This window comes from Scyliorhinus torazame, chromosome 4, assembly GCF_047496885.1.
Source record: "Scyliorhinus torazame isolate Kashiwa2021f chromosome 4, sScyTor2.1, whole genome shotgun sequence".
Taxonomy (NCBI): Eukaryota; Metazoa; Chordata; class Chondrichthyes; order Carcharhiniformes; family Scyliorhinidae; genus Scyliorhinus; species Scyliorhinus torazame.
Window position 1 is genome coordinate 330,941,705 of NC_092710.1, and position 14,537 is coordinate 330,956,241.

The window sequence follows — 14,537 nt, forward strand, 5'->3', positions numbered from 1 at the left end:
TTAGCAAACCAGTCCAGCTTTGCCTTGAATCAATAAATCACCCAGACCCCACTGCTCCCTGGGGAAGAGACTAATAACCCTCAGATAAAAATTAATTATACTCACCTCCATCTTAAAAGGGAGACCTCTTATTCTTAAACCATGTTCTCTTGGTTCTAGTCTACCCATCTCTCTATTTGGCCACTTTTAATTTTTTTAAAGTATCTACCCCACTTTAATGCAATAAATACAACAGACAACCAGAAGATACTGGAAGTATGTGGTTTTTGCAACTTGAAGGATTAGTGAACGATTCAGAAGATATTGCCTGCTTAATTGCAGGGATTGTTAAAGTATAACATTATTTATGAGTAATCTTGTTGTGACGATGGGTTTGCCTTGTAGTGTTAGTGCCAATGAAATTAATGAGTTCAGTGAAACCCCATCAAATTGCTATTCCTCCCTCCCAACAGAAACATCATTGCTTTTATTCTTTGTCCTTGGGGCTGGCGATGATTTGGGATTACAAGACCATGTCCCTAATCAGAACCTGGGAGAGAGGAAGACTTGAGTGAGATAGATGGAGAGAGGGAGGGCGGAGAGGCGAGAGTTTGAGAGCCAAGGAGAAGGGCGTGAGGCAAAATGTGACAGAGAAAAATGGGGAACGAGGATGAAGTGATTTGGCTTTACGAGCACTTTCTCCGTTAAAGGTGCAGCTGCCTGAAAAAGTACACTTCAGGGGAGAAGAGCTCACAGATATTAATGTTCTCCCCCTTTCTCTCCATCTATCTCCGCTTCCTCCTTACTGCAGCCAACAGATTAAGTTTTGCCCTCTGCTGATAAACAAGCACCTTGATTGTGGGGTTTGCATGTCTAAATGTTTCTTTGCTGTAGATTTAGAGATCTTTTCTGTTACCTTTTTGCAGTCACTGTGCGCCTTGCTCAGAGAAGAGAAAGCACTTGTTTATACAGGATCCACAGAGCTGTAAATGTTCGTGTAAATTCACACATTTACGTTGCAAGTCAAAGAGGCTTGAGTTAAATGAACGCAGTTGCAGGTTCGTCAGAAAAAAAGCTTGCTTCATGCTTTGTTTTTTATTTTGTTTAACTTTTGACAGTGTCTGTGCTGTGTGCTCTGTTACCGTCGGTTCTGTTGTGGGCCAGATGTTATTTTATTACATACCCATTGTCCGCCAGGCCGCGTGCACTCTGAGTGAAACACTAGCCAATCACACAAAGCTTAACATTGGGGCTGGAAAGGTAAGGGGTCACCAATCGCTGGGGAGGTCATGGGAAAGAGGACCCGCCACTGATTGGAGAGGTCAGGGGAAGGGTCACCCCTCGCTGGAGAGGTCAGGGGAGGGGTCACCAGGGGAGGGGGTCACCACTCACCAGAAAGGTCAGGAGAGGGGTCACCAAGGGAGGGGTCATCACTCACTGGTAAGGTTAGGGAAGAGAGGCGTTGCCACTGGAGAGGTCAGGAAAGGGATCAGTATTCACTGGAAAGGTTAGGAGAGAGGCATCACCACTGGAGAGGTGAGGAGAAGGGTCACCATTCACTGGAAAGATCGAGGGAGGGGTCAGCACTCACTGGAAACATCAGGGAAGGGTCATCACACACTGGAAAAGTCAGTGAAGAGAGGGGTCACCACTCACAGCAAGATTTGATTTGTTGGGGGGAAAAGAGAGGTAAGGTAAGATGGTGGTTAAAGTTCAGGGGCTCGCTTTATTGAAGATACAATTCCATTTTCAAAACTCAATAACCAATAGCATGAAACAAATTGACTTCATAAATGTTCCCTCCAGCCTGATTTGAGAAGGGCTCACTGGGCTGTTGGGTCCTCATGCCAGCCAGATACTTTCCTCACTTAGTCTCATTTCCCTCTCAGTTTCAGTTCCAAACCCCCCCCTTCCCCTCAGCTTGTGATCTTCCCTCGGTTATATATAGTGCTCAAAGAAGATACCCATTGAAGATACAGCAGTGACGTAACCTCCATCCTCTCCTTTCCTGCCCTCCCATCCACCCTCCTCCCCACAACATCCTCTCCACAAATGGGTATGTAATAAATATCTTACCAAATGGGAGAAATGCTTGGATCTTCTCGGTGGAGGAAGAGTTTCCTGAATGAAAATTAATTCTTTCTCATTGAGATAGGAAGCTCATTTGATAAGAACCAATGGCCTCGGTTTGCTCTGAAATGTATTATCTGCATGCTGGCTGTCTTACACCAGAAAGTATTAACATTGTTGTTCTTCTATTATTTGCCTGATGTTCTGTGGTGGTTAGCAACTGTTACATAATACCGTGTTCAATTCTTGGCATGGGCGATGTTTAGCGTGGTTCATCTCTGGCCCCTTTCTTCCCCTTCAACCGGCACCATGCCAACTGAATACAAAGAGGTGTGCGTTATTGGTAAACACTCAGAAGTTGCCTTCTTGCCCGACCACCTTGTTACAGAGACCTGAGCCCTGTGAAATTGTGTTTGCGAGTGACTGATTAAAAAAAAATACAATCTGTGTCCCCTTCCACACATTCCACAAGTCATTTGCCTGACCTTTAGTGCATGATGACCCTTCCTTGATCTTTGTCAGTCTCAGTTTTTGTCTGATAACCTTCCTGTGAAGCCCCCCGGACCATTTCCCTATGTTAGAGACATTGTTCAAATGGAAGCTATGTTTTGCTGCGTGGCCCAATACCAAATAATAATAATCTTTAATAGTGTCACAAGTAGGCTTACATTAACACTGCAATGACGTTACTGTGAAAATCCCCTAGTCGCCACATACTGGCGCCTGTTCGGGTACACAGAGGGAAAATTCAGAATGTCCAATTCACCTAACAAGCACGTCTTTCGGGACTTGTGGGAGGTCTAAAGTAGCATTCATTTCAGGTTCCCCTAATGCCGACACCCACCCCGCCTAAACAAAAAGAACTTTCCATATTTACAATTAGACTGGCCGGTCACGGGGGCGAGGGGAGGCTTCATCAATTTAACAGTGGCAGGCCATGATTCAAAAGTGCCCTCTTGTGTGACACATCGAAACCTGTAGTGTGAACTGGGAAAGGTGGGGCAAGGTTGGAATAATCCTGCTCATTCTAATGGCTGGAAGTGTAGGTGGATGATTGGTGGTCCTGGAACTCACAGGTATGGTCAAAGGTAAAGTTGGCGCAGTCCCAGATGACCATAAGCTGCCTTCCCCTTTGAGCGGCAGGAGAGCTGACTGGTGGTGATTTTACCTGAGGATCACCACACCTCAGCCGAGGGGCAAGGTTGAGAAGGCCGGTTCTCCATAGTAACGTCAGCCTGTACGGGAATTGAACCTGTGCTGCTGGCCTCACTTTGCATCACGAACCAGCTGTCTGGCCAACTGAGCTAAAGCGGCATCCATGGCTAAATATGGACCTTACCAGCGACATAATCTCTGAACCAGACAGGGCATAAAGCTCCAAACTGGTCAGGCCTCCTAAAGGTCGTCACTTGAAGATTTCGATATCTTTAGCTGTTTTGGTTTGCCTGTAGGGCTTTTGAGGAACTTGGGATTTTCTGAGCCCAATAACTCCTTCGTTATTTGATTTGTTTTGTTTTTTAAAATCGATCGCAAACCCCTGACCCAACCTCCTGTCCGACCCCTTCACTCTCTTCTTTCTCCTGTGCATTTTCTTGCTAACGGAGCCCAATAGCAGCAGCCAGCATTCCATTCCTCACTCCGAACTGGCTAATTTTTAACTTGGTGTTTGGACCTATTGCCACAGCCAACAATCTGCACGGTCAGGCTTGTCATTCCCCCTTTCGCAATCTTCAAAGTTTACATGTGCCCAGAGTCCTGCATAGAAAGCCTCATTAACCTTTACCTTGTAACTTGCTCTTACCTCGACTGCTCCATCAGGCGCCAGGAATGAACAGGAGCCCGTGGCGCATTTTTCCGACAGGTCAAAGAGGGGCAGGGTGGGAGGAGAACGCCCAGACTGCATTATTACTGTCTCAATTAGCACCACATGACCATTAATTATTGCTGGGACGGAAAGAGAGGTTTTGAAAAATTAAATGTTTTCTTGCTCTGGTGACCAGTCGCACGTCGCAGATCTGGACAATGGTCACTTCACCCTGGGAGCATTGTGGCTGGCCTATACCTGGGTGGCACGGTGGCACAGTGGTTAGCACTGTTGCTCCACAGCACCAGGGTCCCACATTCGATTCGCGCTTGGGGTTACTGTTTGTGCGGAATCTGCGCGTTCTCCCCGTGCCTGCGTGGGTTTCCTCTGGGTGCTCCGGTTTCCTCCCACAGTCCAAAGATGTGCAGGTTAAGTGGATTGGCCATGCTAAATTGCACTTAGTGTCCAAAAATATTTAGGTGGGGTTACGGGGATAGGGTGGAGATGTGGGTTTAGGTAGGGTGTCCTTTCCAAGGGCCGGTGCAGACTCGATGGATCGAATGGCCTCCTTCTGCATTGCAAATTGCATGATTCTCTATTGAAGTCCACATCCATGCCTCTGTAAGGAATAGCCTTTTCATAATTATTTCACAAGATATGGGCTTCGCCAGCCTTCATTGCCCATCCCTAGGTGCTGGTTAGCCTCCTCCTTGAACCACTGCAGTCCATGGTTCATGCAGCCCAGGACCAGCGAGCCTGACTGATCTTTCCTTTGGCCAGCCTCGGGCACCGAGGCCAGCGATAGTTAGCACCCACTCAACCAGCCCAACGTCTTGCTGGGGGATGTGATAGCAGCAGAGTAGTACCCATAACCCACCAATTCCTCACGGAGCCCATTGATAGGCCAATGCCGCTCACCTCATTCCAATTCCAAAATGAGGTGGCACTTATTGCCTAAAACCTTATCTCATGACCTACAGGGATAGTTTGAATTCAGATATCATCTACTTATCTTGGATAATTGGCCATTACAAAGAACAAAGAACAAAGAAATGTACAGCCCAGGAACAGGCCCTTCGGCCCTCCAAGCCCGTGCCGACCATGCTGCCCGACTAAACTACAATCTTCTACACTTCCTGGGTCCGTATCCTTCTATTCCCATCCTATTCATATATTTGTCAAGATGCCCCTTAAATGTCCCTATCGCCCCTGCTTCCACTACCTCCTCCGGTAGCGAGTTCCAGGCACCCACTACCCTCTGCGTAAAAAACTTGCCTCGTACATCTACTCTAAACCTTGCCCCTCTCACCTTAAACCTATGCCCCCTAGTAATTGATCCCTCTACCCTGGGGAAAAGCCTCTGACTATCCACTCTGTCTATGCCCCTCATAATTTTGTATACCTCTATCAGGTCTCCCCTCAACCTCCTTCGTTCCAGTGAGAACAAACCGAGTTTATTCAATCGCTCCTCATAGCTAATGCCCTCCATACCAGGCAACATTCTGGTAAATCTCTTCTGCACCCTCTCTAAAGCCTCCACATCCTTCTGGTAGTGTGGCAACCAGAATTGAACACTATACTCCAAGTGTGGCCTAACTAAGGTTCTATACAGCTGCAACATGACTTGCCAATTCTTATACTCAATGCCCCGGCCAATGAAGGCAAGCATGCCGTATGCCTTCTTGACTACCTTCTCCACCTGTGTTGCCCCTTTCAATGACCTGTGGACCTGTACTCCTAGATCTCTTTGACTTTCAATACACTTGAGGGTTCTACCATTCACTGTATATTCCCTACCTGCATTAGACCTTCCAAAATGCATTACCTCACATTTGTCCGGATTAAACTCCATCTGCCATCTCTCCGCCCAAGTCTCCAGACAATCTAAATCCTGCTGTATCCTCCGACAGTCCTCATCGCTATCCGCAATTCCACCAACCTTTGTGTCGTCTGCAAACTTACTAATCAGACCAGTTACATTTTCCTCCAAATCATTTATATATACTACAAAGAGCAAAGATCCCAGCACTGATCCCTGTGGAACACCACTGGTCACAGCCCTCCAATTAGAAAAGCATCCCTCCACTGCTACTCTCTGCCTTCTATGGCCTAGCCAGTTCTGTATCCACCTTGCCAGCTCACCCCTGATCCCGTGTGACTTCACCTTTTGTACTAGTCTACCATGAGGGACCTTGTCAAAGGCCTTACTGAAGTCCATATAGACAACATCTACTGCCCTACCTGCATCAATCATCTTAGTGACCTCCTCGAAAAACTCTATCAAGTTCGTGAGACACGACCTCCCCTTCACAAAACCGTGCTGCCTCTCACTAATACGTCCATTTGCTTCCAAATGGGAGTAGATCCTGTCTCGAAGAATTCTCTCCAGTAATTTCCCTACCACTGAAGTAAGGCTCACCGGCCTGTAGTTCCCGGGATTATCCTTGCTACCCTTCTTAAACAGAGGAACAACATTGGCTATTCTCCAGTCCTCCGGGACATCCCCTGAAGACAGCGAGGATCCAAAGATTTCTGTCAAAGCCTCAGCAATTTCCTCTCCAGCCTCCTTCAGTATTCTGGGGTAGATCCCATCAGGCCCTGGGGACTTATCTACCTTAATATTTTTTAAGACACCCAACACCTCGTCTTTTTGGATCACAATGTGACCCAGGCTATCTACACCCCCTTCTCCAGACTCAACATCTACCAATTCCTTCTCTTTGGTGAATACTGATGCAAAGTATTCATTTAGTACCTCGCCCATTTCCTCTGGCTCCACACATAGATTACCTTGCCTATCCTTCAGTGGGCCAACTCTTTCCCCGGCTACCCTCTTGCTTTTTATGTACGTGTAAAAAGCCTTGGGATTTTCCTTAACCCTATTTGCCAATGACTTTTCGTGACCCCTTCTAGCCCTCCTGACTCCTTGCTTAAGTTCCTTCCTACTTTCCTTATATTCCACGCAGGCTTCGTCTGTTCCCAGCCTTTTCGCCCTGACAAATGCCTCCTTTTTCTTTTTGACGAGGCCTACAATATCACTACTCATCCAAGGTTCCCGAAAATTGCCGTATTTATCTTTCTTCCTCACAGGAACATGCCGGTCCTGTATTCCTTTCAACTGCCACTTGAAAGCCTCCCACATGTCAGATGTTGATTTTCCCTCAAACATCCGCCCCCAATCTATGTTCTTCAGTTCCCGCCTAATATTGTTATAATTAGCCTTCCCCCAATTTAGCACATTCATCCTCGGACCACTCTTATCCTTGTCCACCAGTACTTTAAAACTTACTGAATTGTGGTCACTGTTACCGAAATGCTCCCCTACTGAAACATCTACCACCTGGCCGGGCTCATTCCCCAATACCAGGTCCAGTACCGCCCCTTCCCTAGTTGGACTGTCTACATATTGTTTTAAGAAGCCCTCCTGGGCTTCTTAGTTCTTTCCAAAAGAAGTTCCAGTTATCACCTGATAGACTGGCGTGATATTGCCATAAAACCTGACAGCTCCGACCCCATCGAGGTTAACAAGAAAAAATTTACTGACAACGCACACCTCCTTTATTCATTACTGTACACAACAACATTAACAATAGTTCAGCATGTGGGAGTGCTTGCCATTTTCTATTGCTTTACCTTCAGTGTTTGTAACAGTAAACAAGTTGCTTCCCCGGCAGCCATTTTGTTTAACCAGTTGTTGCCCCCTGCAGACCTTCTGGGATAACACCTATTTTCCTTTCCTTTCCGGCATTTTTAAAGCATGTGGCACTCTCCAGGAGTGGGATTCTCTTGACCTGGCGCAGCATGCTCTCTGTCCTTCCAGCTGCCCTGTTAGCGTGTTAGATGAGCCGGAGGGCGCACAGGTTAAGAGAGGGGGTAGCCATTTCCAGTCATCATTGATGAAACATTGTGCCCGTTGTTAAGGCTAATTTTTATCATTATTGAGAAGCCAAGGCCCTTTGTCATGGTTTCAGAGGGACCAAAGAAATCTGAAGGCAGTCTTTAGAGCTCGTAAGCTGTTGGAGGAAAGATAGACCAAGGAAGAGACGATGCGTAAATGAGGTGCACACCAGCCATTCTCTAAATAGCGGCAAGGCTTGGAAGAGCTGGTTATTCCATAGATTCACATCTTGGAAAGAGTAGGCGATTCCATAAGGAAGAAGAGAATTTTGTTTGGAATTAGAGGGGAAGGTTCAGAAGAGTATCGATTAATTAGACTGAGGAGGATTTTGTTGTTGAGGTGCCAGCTTTATTCTTAGATCCATTGCACAAGCATAAGCAGGGACTGTCACAGGTACTTTTCCTTCCTTCCTTCCCTCTATGGATCTTCCAGTTGTAATTCCTGGCAGACACGAGGCCAGCAACGCACATCACTTGGAAACTGGATTCTGGGAGAAGACCGAGAAATTCTCCCTTCTTACCCCCTCATGAGCAGAAACTTGGCATTTTCTCCCCAAGTTCCAACAGCTGCAGAAATCGGAGAACCCAGCAGGTGAAGGACCGCAGAGCGACATTCCCTCACAGGTCCTGAAGCTCCACCATCTTGAATCGGAGCGTTACACTATCTGCATATTCCTCATGCACCACATTGTGAAGTGGGGTTTAACTGAGATCTGTATCTGTGAATGCTCTCCGTGTAGAGATCCTGGGCGGGATTCTCCATTTTGCCGGCAGCCCGGGGGTTTCCCGACAGCGTGGGGCTGCCCCACTATGGGAATCCCCATTCACTGGCCGGCGTAATGTAGAATCCCGCTGGCGGGTCGAGGCAGAAATGTGGTGGGGGGGAGAATCCATTCCCCTGTCTTCTTCATGCCATCTTCGCATGTCTTTGGACTTTGGATTCTTGTTCCTGCATCAACCTTTGCGGCCCTGTCTTGGAGGCTGGAGACACCTTTAGGCCTGGAGGCTTATACTGTTCTAACAAGCCAGGAAAGGGCTGTCTCCAACACCATCCATGGATTGACTGCGGATTGGTCACTCGCCAGTAGATTGAAATGAAGAGAAATAAGACCAGCAGGACCTGAGAGAACCTTTCATATCTAATGGGGCAATGGTTTATGTTGTAGGGTCGGGACAAGCAAAATACAGCCTTGGGCTGATACCAGTGCCTGTGCTCTTGGCCATCGGAAGCAGCAGAGTCCACATAAGGTGAAGATAGAGGACAGGTGTGTTCCCTCACTGAGGGTAAGGCTTCTCCCTTTGATTAGAACACGGTGAATGTGGTTTCACAGACTCCAAATCTACTTCCAGGACTGAAGGAAATCCGAAACAACACTGGAATCAATACCGGGAAGACAAACAAAACTAAATCCTTAAAGAACATCGTGCCTGAAAGATCATAAATTAAATAAATAGGAAGGACTAGCTTACCGGGCAAGTCCCAATTACCTGAAAGATGGCTCCCCTTTATTGGAAATCTGGCTCAAAGACAGACAATTTGAACCATGCCAGGCTCATATGGAAAGACGAGCTGAAAAGCAAAGACCCTGCCCTCCAATTCGAAAGCTCCCCCAATAATGAAGGCCAATTTAAGGTCATTCTGAAATGGTGGTTGTTGCCATTACCTACGCCAAACCAACCCCGACGCTAACCACCACAAGGATCACCAGGGACGGGCAATAAATGCCGGCCTCGCCAGTGTCGCCCACATCCCGTCAATGAATTTTTAAAATGCCCAACCCCCCACCCCACCCCAAACCCGACGAGTTCACCACAAGCCTGAAAAGGCGAGCATGGTTGCGAGATCATCAAAGATCACAAACAACTGGCATTCAGTCTGCTGCCTTTTGTGCAACTGATCACACTTAATGGCTTAATGAAGTAAACGGGCACGTCCAACTTTACCAAGTGGAATATATGTGGGACCTTTGGACTCCTGGTAATTAAGCTGGCCCAGGGCATTGCAGGAATGTACGGACATTCTTGCTAGCTGTTTTATTAGCTCTTTGATAACTGTGGCAGGTATTTGTGACAAGAGTTTACATAAAAGAGCAGAATGTTTGAAAGTAATCACATGGAGTGAACTAGAAGGACTTCATTAGCGGTTTTAATGGAAAACAAAATTATATTTATTTGTCTTTCAATCATTAACTTTACCTTGTGAAACACTTGTCGACCTCACGCCAACAGCCCAGCTGCCTGCCGCTGCAGTAGAATAGCAAGGTGATGAGGAAAATACGGAGCAGAGGAGGAACTAGGAGCCAAAGCGAGGGAAGGGGGAACGAGCAGGAGGAACGGGGGAATGAGGAAGAAATGCAAAGGAGAAAGAAAGGCTTAAAGTGAGGATCTGGAATCAGAAGATGATCCTTTGCCAACAGCATCACATGGGCAGCTCCAGTTACAGAGACAATCCCTGCTGTGTTTCGCTTTGCGATTCATTGTCCTGCTGACTTTTCCACGCCTCCATTTCGGGCCTTCGATCTTGAGGAAGGTTTGATGAGAATAAAAGTGTCAAAGCAGCGGGGGATTCTTGGGCTGCTTACAGCCCCACAGAACTTTGGGTGGTCACTTTTCTTCTTCTTGAAGCTGGACTTGAGACCTCTGAGGACGTCCAATATACTTATTGGGGTGAGGGGGTGAGCTGAGGCGGGGGAGACGAGGGGAGCTCTCCTCAAAAACTCCTATCCACCTCCCTGGGCTGTCCATTTCTCACATCCAATGAAAGCAATAGAAAATGCCACATTGCAGACCCACAAAATTGCTTCAACCTTTTCTTAACCTCATTGGGTTTGCTCATAAGCAACAAGCTCGTTGCCCACAGGGACAGTGGCAGTTTCCCTAATGCCTCTCACCACTTACGTTGGCATGAACCAAAATGGCTGCTTTCGATCTGCTGAACACAAAAACCTGTCACCCTGTGGCCCACCACCAGAATTCTACAGCAGATTATTGATGCGGTCGCATGGATCTGAGCAGATGCCGTACCTCCTCAAATTGATTGTAGTTTTCATGCGGCAAGTCGTCATGATCTGAAATGCACTGTCTGAAAGGGCAGCTGATTCAATCGTAACCTCCAAAAGAGATTTGGATAAAAGGAAGAAAAAAGTTGCAGGGATGGAGAGCAATAAGAGTGGGACGAATTGGATAGCGTTTTCAAAGGGACGGCACACACATGACGGGCCAAATGGCCTCGCTCTGTGTTGAGTCATTGAATAATCCTATAGTGAGGAGCTCCTAACCAATCTGGAGCTGTATTTATTTTGGCTTGTAAGTAGGCATTTTCCCCTCGCAGAAGGGCACAGAGCATCCCCTCGATTCCATGGCAACGGTCTACCCAACAACAATTGTTGTTAACAAATCGAAGCAATTTTGATTGAAGAGTAAAATGTATTCTAATGATTTTACCGCCACCCAGATTTTGTTTCAAACGGTGCCTTCCTCCTTTTTCCTGGGCTTAAGGAGAATGTCTCCGGGTGCCTTTATGTAACGGGAAGGTGTGCACGACAAGGGAACGATACAACGGGACAGTAAAGTTTGCAGCTGTTCGGGTCTAAACCTTGCCATGCAAGGTGGTGGACACAGTGCCTGCAGCTGTCTCACAGTCACGCCTTCCCATTCTAACTCTTTTCCCCTCCCTCTCAGTGTGACTTCATCAAACCGCTCCCAATGAGGCTCAACTGCCTTCAGCCAATAATAACACTGGCATTCGATTGAGATGTGATTGACTAATGACGCAATAGTTAAAGGGACATCGTTATCTGGGAAAAAGAGTGCCAAACCGGTTCATTCTGGCTCTGCAAATTCAACAAAATATGCCATTTCATAATGGATCATTGAACCCGTTGTAGATGACTATAGCTTACAAGCAACCTGAACAAAGGTTTGGCAAAATGTTTCTTCATGTCAATGGTGTCTCTTTAAGTAAAGGCCTTTAACTATGGCAGGTTTGTTTGTGACTAAGATGTGAACTTTTTAACTGCACACTGACAGACTACGAGATCACAATCAAAAAGCAATATGTATTACGGGAAGAAATAGGCTTTGATGCAGGAGATACTGTAGATTTGCCATTGCCAATCATGTATCTTGATTGTCCTGTCAAAACTTAACAGAACTTCCGACACCACCCCAGTCCCACTCCCACTCCCCTCTTGCAATGGTATAAAGACCAGGTCAACCCCAGGTATGTTTACAATCCCATGGGTGGCACAGTAGCACAGTGGTTAGCACAGTTGCTTCATAGATCCAGCGTCCCAGGTTCGATTCCTGGCTTGGGTCACTGCCTGTGTGGAGTCTGCACGTTTTCCCCGCGTCTGCGTGGGATTCCTCCGGTTTCCTCCCTCAGTCCAAAGATGTGCAGGTGAGGTGGATTGGCCATACTAAATTGTCCTTCGTGACCAAGTAGGTTAAGTGGGGTTACTGGGGATAGGGTGGAGGAGTGTGATAAGGTAGGGTGCTCTTTCCAAGGGGCGGTGCAGACTCAATGGGCCGAATGGCCTCCTTCTGCACTGTAACTTCTATGATACCTTGGGTAACTCCAGCGAGTGCATATTAAAGTGATGCTGACGGCAACATGTTAATATGCAAATTTGCCTGATCTGGATCCCGGCCATTTTGGCCGGAATCCAGATCACGACGTCTCGCGAGATCCCGTTAGATCTCATGGCATGGTGAGCCGGCTAAATATCGGAAGATGCCTTTCCCGGGATCTACCAGTCGCGACGGGTCCTGATTCTGGCGGGATGCCACCATTAGATCGCACCCGGTCTCCCCCCCACAGCTCCAGCCTCTTTTTCACCTATCACCCTTGCCTACCCCACACGCGGCCAGCTCAACCTCAAACCAAGGTTTTCCAATCGCTCTAACAAAAGTGGCCTATTACGGAGTCATTGGGCTCACTTTCTCGTGGCAATGGGTCAACTCGAGCCTTGCTTTTTTAGGCTCACACCCAGGTGAGGGTCGCCTCCACTTGGGGAACCGGAACTCGAGCAAGGGGGAAAGCCTGCTGGGAGGAAGAGGCACAGAAAGTGGACAGTCTGTCAGAGTGCAGATAAAACATATTGTTGAACGGGTACCATTCGCTTTTGTTGAAACCCAACTGACCCGTTTTCTCTCTCTTTCTCTGTTTCCCATTGCAGGTGTGAAAAACCCAGGAGATGAGTGGATATAGAAATGAGATATATTTTCTGTCGGTTTTTAATCGTTGTTTTTATTTTTAAAAGCGTCTTGTTTTTGAAAAAGAAGACAGAGGCACGAAGGAGAGAAAGAGCACAGCACTTTGAATCCAATAAGATTTCTGGAGGAAAACAAAAACAAAAAAAGTCATTCCTGGGAAGAAGGCCTTCTTTGATTTGTGCCGATATATTATTATTTAAAAGGCCTAGTATTATTCAGAATACATGCTGCTAAACAAGGCTAAGAAAATTACTTGGAAAACTGTTGGCAAAATGATGAATCCGGGATTTCTGATTCTATTCATTGGGTCATTATTTTTAAAGATATATATATATAAATATATATATATATATATATAAAATATAAAACTATATATATATATATATATATATATATATATAGACAAAAAGCCTGGTGAAAGACTTCCTTGAAGAGTGAAAAGCAAAATATATGTTATATATTAATATACGGACGCATTGAAGCTTCATTTCGAAGACCCAAGATTTTCCCGGGAATGATTAACAAGGACAAATTGTTCTATTTGGAAGAGTTGGGCTTCAGGAAAAGGGTGTGAATTAAATAATAACATGCGCCTCAGAACTCTGCTTTTCAAAAGAGAATAAATACCATTGGAGCATCGTTTGACCCCTTGGTCCGCGGGCAGCTGTTTGTTCCCAGGCTACCTAACTGAAGCCCAATTCGCAAAGAGAACACGGCTGTTGAGGGGGCCCGTGCCACCGATGTGCTTGTCACAAGCGCCTGCTGGGAAGACAGCCTTCCCATCCTGAGAGCTCCCCGAAGCCTGCCGCCAAACGGAAAAGGAGCTGTCACGAAAATGACAAATCTGGGTCACTAACACTGAAACGTCGAAAGGAGGGATATGCTTTGAAGGAGAGCTGGGTTACGACCAGGCAACAGATGGATGTGGTCCAACAACTGAAACGCAGGGCTGTCAGATTCGATTGTACGTTTCACTGCTGGCCTAGCCGCATCTTCCCAAGGCCAGATACTGTTTGTGTGGGGAGCCAGTCTGAATAGGTTGTCGCATGTCTGGAAGTTCATTCTAGAATATAAATTCCCTTCACCATCCCACCCCGAACTCAAAAATATCCGCAGAAACTGCAGCAAATAGTTGATTTTTCTTCAGTTGTGGCCTACTGATGTTTTATACAAAGTGTGACCTCTGGGTATGATGGCTGCTCTTTTAAAAAAAACAATTATATTAATTCACATTTATGTTTGAAAGATGATAGATGTAAAAGATCAGCGGGGGTGGTGTGAGGGTGGGGGGGGGGGGGTTGCATTTGCGATGCTGTGAGGCAGTATCCTGCCTTCAAATTAAAATAGGTACGACCCATGTTTTATAAAACCAGACAGTTAAACATAACTGAACCCAGTATGACACAATTGCCGTCAGCTGATGTTGGATTGACTGCAGTTCCAAACTGAGCGAATCCTGTCCGATTATAATGAACCGCCTTCAGCTCAATGCAGGCGAAGCATAGGCAGAAAATCCCTCGCCGCAGAATGAATAGGATCCGGTGCGGCCTCACACAATTTGTGAAGTACATGG

At 46.6% G+C, this 14,537-nt stretch overlaps 1 protein-coding gene across 3 annotated transcripts in view; it reads left to right on the forward strand.

The window, feature by feature from the left end:
• Window positions 1–14,233, forward strand: part of vegfab (vascular endothelial growth factor Ab) — a 129,331-nt gene extending 115,098 nt beyond the window's left edge. For all 3 annotated transcript variants that reach the window (XM_072500203.1, XM_072500205.1, XM_072500204.1), the window contains 2 exons: window positions 906–1,037; window positions 12,928–14,233. In XM_072500203.1, the coding sequence (XP_072356304.1) occupies window positions 906–1,037; window positions 12,928–12,949 (154 nt within the window). In that variant the 3' untranslated portion in view covers window positions 12,950–14,233. The remainder of the gene's footprint in view (window positions 1–905; window positions 1,038–12,927) is intronic.
• The last annotated feature ends 304 nt before the right edge of the window (window positions 14,234–14,537 follow it).